Raw genomic sequence first — 8,524 nt, 5'->3', positions numbered from 1 at the left:
ATCCAAGAGTAAAGGCTTGTTTACACTTTGCCTCTGCAGGGAAATCAAAACAGGTTCACTGGATTACATGTACGTCTTGTATGGAACCTTTATTGAAAACTGAAATTGCACTAACTCATTTTGGAAGTAAATTAAATCGATGTATGCTGCATGAGCTCTAAGGAAGGGTGGCTGGCTCTAGATTGGATCCTGTTTACACTGAGACTATCCAAAATTCGTGCTTTTAATTCAGATGGAGCTTTGTCTGTACAGGGTGACAGGATTGCTTTTTTGTCAGCCCAGGGCTGGGAAGTTACACTGAAGTGAGTCCCTGTTGTCGCTGCAGCCGCTCCTGTGCAGAACCAGAGCCCCCTTTCCCCGTGGACATCGTTTCCTCGAGCAGCTGTGAATTTGCTTATTTATTCACTTATTTTGTCAGCCTCCCGAGAACTGCAGGTTGAGCGGCAATCTGCTCCCACCCCTTAAGGAGTTCTGTTCCCCTCCCGGCGCTGGGGGGTCCCGGCGCTGCGGGAAGCTGCGTGTCCCGGGCCCGGGTGTGACCATCCCGAGCGGGCAGTGCGGATGCCGCCGGGGGCGGGCAGTGCCCGGGCAGACGTGGCAGAGCCCGGAGCCGCCCCGGCGGGAGGCGGTGCTGCGGGAGCCGGCGGGAAGGAGGGAGGGAGGGGGGCCCGGGAGACGCCAGGTGAGTGGGGTCGGCACGGCGGGGACACTCCCGAGCCGGGATGGGGACCGGCCTGAGCGCTGGGGTCACCGCGCAGGTGGCGCCGGGCTTGGCTTGGCTTGGCTTGGCTTGGCTTTGCTGCTCCCTCCGGCGCTGCGGAGGCTCGGCCGGGGCGGAGGGAGGGAGGGAGGTGAACGGGGGAGAGGAAAGCTAAAAAATGAAAAAATGGAGGGGCGAAAAGAAGGTGGAAAAGAGGCCCTCAAAAAACAGGTAAAAGTGAAAAGAAAGGCAAATAAAAAAGGGCGTGGGGAGGAAGTTAAAAAGAAAAAAAAAGTAAAAGAAAAGCAGAAAAAAGGAAAAGAAAAGAAGAAGAAGAAAAAAATAACAGGAAAACAAAAATAAAAAGGGGGGGGAAATGGAAAAATTGAGAAAAAAGAATTAAAAAAAGGAAAGAAACAATCAGAGGGAAGAGCAGCGGGTAAGTGGGAGCGCTGCCCGGGCAGGGGTGGCAGCCCGGGGTGGCGATGGCCGCAGCGATGGCCGCAGCGATGGCACGAAGATGTTGGCAGCGCCGTGGCCTCTGTAAAACTGAGCTGTCCGGCCGCACCGGGAAACTGAAGCTGCTAGGGAGAGCCCGGGCTCGTTTCCCACCTCTGGTGTTCCGCAGTCTTCGTTACACTACGGAGATATGTGAACACAAAACGAGCTGGGTAATTGTGCTGGCTGGCGCAGTAAATGAGTAACTGGGAATAGCCAAGCGCTGCTCTGCGCGGCGTTACCTTTGTTGCACTGACGGCTGCTTCGTTTCCTTTTAATCCCGCCTTCCTAAAAGTCACCTAAATTAGGTGTTTTTAAGAACTTGACCCGGAGAGGAGTTGAAGGGATTTATTAAAACTAAAATGCTGTTGGCTGCTGGGTCCCTTGGGGGAGGGAGGCTTTGGAAGCACCTCCTCTGGCAAGGACGGAGGCTTCGGAGGTCGTGGGACCACACGCAGTTGTGCTTGGGAAGGCGTTAACCTTTCCTCTTCAAAACCAGCCAGCTGTTGAGGAGCTCAGAGCAGCGACGCTTAGCTCAGAAATAGCTTTAATGCGATGATTAATAAAATAGTGCTTTGAAAGGATATGGAGGGCACAGAAATTTAATCTATAGGAATCTGGTTTTGCAATTAAATATAGAAGTGTTGCAGGAAAAGGAGATGGGCCTTTGTAATGTTTCTGCGAGGATTGCTAATGCTCTTCTGCTCTCTCGAGTGCTAAATGGTATGGAAAGATTAAAACAGACGTTCTCCTTTAATTTATAGACTGGCTAGTTCATTTGGCAGAAACTTTAGGAAAAATAACATCAATTTACTTTCAAGTTCGAGGCTCACTTATATTAGGGGAAAATTGTGCCTGTTTAGCTTATTTAACCTGCTGGTTTGTATAGCAGAAAAAGCTTCCTCACCTTTGGTGGCCTAGATACAAAATAGCACCCCAAAATATTACTGTGCCTAGAATGCTGCACGGGGCAAGAGGAGGGCTCCTGCCCCGAGGACTTTCCCCTTGCAGACCCTAAATTGCAGAAATAATTGCATGTTCATGAATTGGGATGTGGCTGTGTGTGCAGCTCTTGCTTCTGTGCTTTACACCCCCTCCTGTGTTTGCTTTGGTTACCTCGTAGGGACCAATGAATCCATGAGTTGTGGTGGGATGTAAATAATTACAGAACTGGGTAATAAGATTTTAGGCAGTTGGAAATGCCACAGAGGAGCAGTAGTGCAGAGGCAATTTCCTGTGATTGGAAGGAGGAAGATCTTACACCAAGGTGAGCAGGAGCTGAGCGGAAAGGGCTCTGGAGCACAAGGCAGGAGAAGGGTTTTAAAGCAGAGAAAAAGGAAGGAAATGGTGAGACAAGAGCATTTAAATGTCTAGGCAGGTAACATTTCTTGCAAGATGTGCTTCAGGTCTAAAATCCATGTGTGCAGCCCTTCTTCCTGCATTTTGCAGGTTTCAGATAGGTGAAATGGCTGCATCAAATTACCCATGTAATGTTACACACCAGACACACTGAGCAAGTGGCTTCAGCCCTGAGCTACTGCAAGGGGTTGGGGCCATCTCCTGCTGGCTCCCTTGGTGGAATAGTTCAGGAGAGCAGGAGGCTGCAGAGCTGCAGCCTCCCTGTTTGTCTACATCCAGATGGGGCTGCTGTGGCAGACTGGAGTTCGGATGGCCCCAGTGAATGCTTTGCTGAGTGAAGTCTCTGCTGAGGGGAGTTCTTAGGAGAGTGTAGCTATTCAATTGTAATCTTGTTTCACATTGTGTATTTTCTTCCATTTTTTATTACTGTGGCTATTTGAATTAAAAACATGAGCTTTGTTTCTTTAGAGTTCATCTGCTCCTGCTGCTTCTGCCCTGCTTGAAGCCCCAGTCTCCCTGTAACAGCAACCATTTATGATATTGTGAAGGGTTATTTGCTTCAAAAAACTTAGAAGCAGCAGCAGGGTATCAATGAACTCTTATGGCTTTGGTGCTGCTTAACTGGCCATGTGGGCAGGGCAAAGGAAAACCTCCTGTGCTGGCCATTGTACCCCAGCTGCAGGAGACCTTCTGCAGCTGAAACACCATGGTGGAGCAGCATCTGCTTTGGTTATTTATTATTGGGTATTTCAAAGTAGAGTAATCAGGGCAGGATGGTGAAAGGCAGTCAGATCCTGGTGCAGAAATCCTGAGTGACACAAACTAGTTTCTGTGTGTCTCTGTCCCTGTACAATAGGCAAAGCACATTTCTGTTGGTTGCATTGTCTCCATAGTTTGCAGGCTTGAGGAGTCAGAGATTCCTGCCTTGTGCCTGTGATTAATTTGGTCTATTGTCTCAGGTAAGGTGTCCAGCCACTGGTACAAGCCTTGTGTGATCATGGGTGGTTCTTGTGGGCTCAATTGGCCAGCAAATTACCAGCCCCTTGAGAGCCAATGATCCAGACACACTGCCCTCTGCACATCTGGGCTGCTGGCTGCAGCCTTCTTTGTCTTACCTAGGCATGGTGTACTGTACTGAGCAATAGCCAAAAAGTCTCTTTTGGCAACTGGTGTGGGAGACTGTGGGTAACTGGTTACACTGGCAGGACTCTAGTCTGCAAAAGATACAGCTGAAGGAGATGTGATCAAGACTGTGAAGTGATGAGTGGTGCTGGGAAGTGAATAATCCATGTGTCCTATGTCACCAGAGCACAGGAGCATGCAATGACATTACCAGGCAGCAGACTTAAAACCAACGAGAGGAAATGCATTTTGCAGATGACACTGTGAAGCTGTGGAGCTGTGGAGTCAGTGCTACAGGATGCTGGGGACACCAGGGACATGGATAGATTTGGAAAAGGGCACCAAGGGTAGTTAAATGTAGAGCTGATGGTGGAGCCTGTGCTGGAGGCAGGGCTTGGGAGGGTGCTGGAGGAGCACTGCTCTCTGCTGACTGTGGGGTCACTCTGGTTCAGCATCTGCTATGAGCTGCTAGTGGCTGTGTGGACAATGGCCTTGTGCTTTGGCAGACTGAGAAAGCAGCAGTCTTGTCTTTCATCTTTCCTGCTTTCACAGTAAAGCTGGAATAAAACCATGAATCTTCTACAACGGAGGACCCAGCACTGCAGGAATTTGACTGAGCTGACCTTCCACTCAGAGCAGCTTCGCCTGTGGTTGTGTTAGAGCTGTGCTTGGGCAGGCAGAGGAAACGCGGAGGACACGATGTTCAGCCAGGATGGTGCCCGAAGTGAGGGATATGTCCAAGAGCTCTTCCATGAGGAAGCACAGCAGGTATGTCAGAGAGCCATTTCCTTTCCCAAATTCTCATCTCCATGGTCTCTGCACTCCTCGTGGTCACCTCTGTGGCAAGTGAACAGACTAAAGTAACAAAACTGCCCTTCGCTTTGCTATGTAAATCTAAGGTGTACTAGAAAGGGAAAGAGGAGACTTGATTTCCACAGGGCAGGAGGCAGGAGTTGCCATAGAAAAGCAGCAGTTTCCCTGGAGTTTCAGGTCTTGATTCCAACAAGTCTGAAATTCACTGGCCCAAATACCAGAGTCCTAGATCTCCTCTAGAAACAAAGGGTCCCCATCAGACATGACTGTGATGGGAAGACCGTCTTTACCTACTCTGTTGGTCCAAGCTGGTCCAGCCTGGTTTGTCATATCCTCTGAGGGACTTCTGTGCACCAAGCACCCTATTTGCCATGGTGGGGTGTTTGGTAGGGACAGGAGGAGAAACACAATGTGTAGCTGCAGGCTCTGTGAAGGACCCTTGAATGGTGTTTTTGGTTCATGCATTGGGGTTAATTCACTGAGGCTGAGTAGGGTTCTGTTGGTGCTTATCCTACAAGAATATAAACAGGGTATTGCAAGGAGCCCTCTCTTTCAGGGTCCAGGGATCCCAACAGCCTGACTGCCCCTTCATCTTGGGGACAATTTGCAGCAAAGGGATGTCTTAGCAGCTGCTGGTGGCCACCCACTGTTGGTGGCAGGCTGTGGCACCTCTTGTGCAGCCTGCCCATAAAACATCAGAGGTGAACCCAAGGCTTTGCTTTTCTCTAGGTGTCTCAAACACAGACCAAGCCCTGGTGGAAGATCCAGCTGTTTGTATGGGAGCCAGTGCTTTTTGGAACGTGGGATGGCGTCTTCACCTCCTGCATGATCAACATTTTTGGGGTGGTTCTTTTCCTGAGGACAGGATGGCTCGTGGTGAGTGAGTGAGTGCTGACTTGGTTGAATGTTTAAATAGACATTTTCCTCTGCCTCTCCTTACCTTGCCTCTCCATCTCCACCCAAGTGTTTTGGATTCTGTGGTCTTCATTATAGATATTGCTCATGCCCTCTGGTATCTTGTAACATTTCAAAAAGTTCCACTAAAATGTGTAGCTGAAGTGGTCTTTGTGAGCACTATCCTTTTCTGGCTTTCAGAAAGAAAAAGAAAAACACAACAACCAACCTTGACAATGAACAGGGACAGCCTTGTGTTGTACTGTTGGGGCAAAATAACCACTTTTCAGGTAGTTACAGCCACTTGTCCATCTTCCCAACACCATGGAACAAGGTCTCTTCCAAACATGTCAGTGTTGGAGTCCCTGATTTTTTGAATGGGGAATCCTCAGTCAGGTGAATACATTTTCATTGCTATCAAAGGCACTTCCACTGCTGAGTCCATAATAATAACTCACTGAGGGTCAGAGCCTGGAATAGTGTCCCCTCCTGGTGCAAAACATTGTATTATGCCTCACAACTTTTGCCTTAGAAGAAGGAATGCTTCCCCAGGGATGGGTGGGATTTGAGCTTCAGGCAGAGTTCTTGCTTGGTGGACACCTTCCAAAAGGAGCAGGAAGACACTTGCACTCTGCACTGAAAATTGCTTTGCTGGAGGTGTTGTGGGGAGCTGCAGTTGTCGTGGTGGAGAAGTTGGGATGATTTTCTAGCTTCCTCTTCCTTCTGATTTTATTTCCTCTGCATCTCCTTTGAAAGCAAGTTACTGCTGGAGCACACACAAATATAAATAAAGCCAGTAAATAAAAGAAAAACTGAACCAGCTGGAAGCTAGCATGAAAGGGAAGGGAGGAGAAGTCGGGGCTGGCAGAGAACTCCCCTGGCAGAGGACAGTCATATGCCGAGCTATTCCCAGAGTCAGGCTTTTGCTATAAATTTCCAGAGCTGAAGCTGGGGCTGGTGAAGCTCTGCAGTTCCAGGGGACCTAATCTTGCTGCAATGTTCAACAGGGATTGTTGCTGCGCTAGCCCCTTCCAGCATGCATGCATAAATAAGCACCAGTGTTTAATGGGGGATTTTTCTTCCCACTTTCCCTGCTTGCTATTGTTGCTGTGAGTTCAGCATTCCCCCTTGGTCTTAGTGTTAACCCCTTAGTGTTAACCCTTTCTTCTGTGGGATCCATTGGATTGCCCATTAACTGCTGCCACAGCCTGGTACCACCTTTCTGGAAAAGCCCAAGGCTAAGTGAATATTTGCATATGTTTGCCTTTTTTTTTTTTTTAACTGAAGCATATCACTTTTATTAACCATTTAACCTGGGGTAAGCAGTTGAAGAAAAAGAACAATTGCCCTTTTAAAAAGAAGTATGGGGTTGGAGTGGGCTGTGGTGCTGACCCAACCACAGCTGTGTTTATAGCAAGCCTTGGCTCTGTTCCCCACTGACCAGATAACACTCCTGTCAAAGGCAGCAGGATGCTGAACCAAAATAGGATTTTATGATGATAGCAACATCCTGGATATGTTTCTGTTTTTTCACAAAAAAGAGAAAAGGAAAAAAAAATAATCTGGGATTTTAACCAACCCCAGAGCAGGGAAGCAGCCTTTTAGTGCTGGTGATAAAAACCCCATCACAGCTAGCGTGACCTCAGAGATGAGTATTGCTGGAGCAAGGCTGGAAAGAGGGGATGTGGACATGGCCTGGAATACGAGCAAAAGGAAGGGAAACCAGATGTTAATGAAGCACTGGGCACTGGAGGAGATTTTTGATTGCTGTGCACCGGCCTGAGCGATTTGTCAGCAGGGGAAGGTGGGCTGGAGCACAAGGGAAAACTCCTGACCCTGGAAAATAAATTACAGCCATGTGCGAGAGAGTGGGAAGGTCCTAGCTCAGAAGGGGTTCTTAAATGCTTTTGGAGGTACTAAGCACCTTTTCTTTCTGAAAATCCAATCCTAAATGGCAAACTGAACCCCCCAAAAAAGGGGTTGTGCTGGCCCTTAAAGCTGCCAACAGGGACCTACAGCTGTGTTTGTTCAGAAGCTTTTGCTCTTCGCCCCACAGTGAGACCGTGGCGGATGCAGCAGCTCCTCGTGGGGCCCTCCCTGTGCCACAAGCAGGAAGGGCTGGATTTTTTCTGTGGGGCTGAATCCTCTGCAGAAAACTCCCCTGAGCCCAGGCAGGGCGAGAGCCACCTGCCACTGAGTACACCCCGCAGATAAGGGCAGCGCACTCCGGTTTGTGAGAGTTATTTATCTTCCACGCTGTGTTGCCTTTGGGGTTTTGTTCTTTGGGATCTCATTGTTTGGAAGGATCAGAGCTTTCAAAGGTAAATATTCTGAAAAATTAAAATGCAAGCTTGATGCTGTTAATAAATCAGTTGTTGCAAATCCCCAGGGTTCAATTTTGAAACTACTTTTTGTTATGAAAGTGTTTTGGGTTTTTTTTAAGCATGTCATTCTAAACTATGCCGACAGGCACTGATCCCCTGACTGTGGTGGCTGAATCATTGTTTGACCTCATTCCTTTTAAACCAGAGGACAAATTCAGTAATTCATGGAGGAGCCCACTGACAGAGCAGAACCTGCTCTTGTGAAGGTCTGCCCAGCCCCAGGCTCAAGGACGAGACAAGTTCTCTTCAAAGGGGTGCTAGTAAGGGCTGTAAATTTGGCAATCAATTACATTAATTAGACAAGTAGGGGTGTCTGTGTGTGCTTCTTTTAATCTGTAATGACTCCAGATTCAGAGATCACTAGGGAAGAAACACAGAAGAAAGTATGTAGGTCCTTTTTCTGTCCCAGCAGATTGGTGTGAATTAATCTTTATTTGATTATTTTTTTTCATTCCAGGGAAACACTGGCATTGTAATGGGCATGTTTCTGGTGTCCTTTGTCATTCTGGTTGCCCTGGTGACAGTCTTGTCTGGAATTGGGGTGTGTGAGAAGTGCAGCATTGGAAGTGGAGGAGTCTACTCCATGATTTCTACTGTCCTTGGAGGTCAAGTAGGGGGCACCATTGGCCTCCTTTACATTTTTGGCCAGGTAATTAAAAAAAGTTATTCAAAGAAAATTTGGAAACTTTGCAATGCAGATATTAATCTTGTGCTGTCCCACTGCGGAAAGTAATGTTTCAGGTAATATCTGAGT

The 8,524-nt window shown here is 48.1% G+C and overlaps 1 protein-coding gene across 2 annotated transcripts in view; it reads left to right on the top strand.

Moving 5' to 3' along the window:
* The first annotated feature begins 576 nt into the window (after positions 1-576).
* The window catches only part of SLC12A8 (solute carrier family 12 member 8), a 49,890-nt gene continuing 41,942 nt past the window's right edge, over positions 577-8,524 (top strand). Inside the window, exons 1-4 of one of the 2 annotated variants that reach the window (XM_085066993.1) lie at positions 577-682; positions 4,232-4,447; positions 5,222-5,368; positions 8,228-8,419. In XM_085066993.1, coding sequence (XP_084923119.1) covers positions 4,379-4,447; positions 5,222-5,368; positions 8,228-8,419 — 408 coding nt within the window. In that variant the 5' untranslated portion in view covers positions 577-682; positions 4,232-4,378. The remainder of the gene's footprint in view (positions 683-4,231; positions 4,448-5,221; positions 5,369-8,227; positions 8,420-8,524) is intronic. The other variant, XM_085066991.1, reaches the window with a different exon arrangement.

This window comes from Lichenostomus cassidix, chromosome 7, assembly GCF_008360975.1.
Source record: "Lichenostomus cassidix isolate B80296 chromosome 7, HeHo_3.0, whole genome shotgun sequence".
NCBI classification, from domain to species: domain Eukaryota; kingdom Metazoa; phylum Chordata; class Aves; order Passeriformes; family Meliphagidae; genus Lichenostomus; species Lichenostomus cassidix.
Note: the sequence above shows the minus strand (reverse complement) of the source record. Positions and strands in the feature narration are given on the sequence as shown.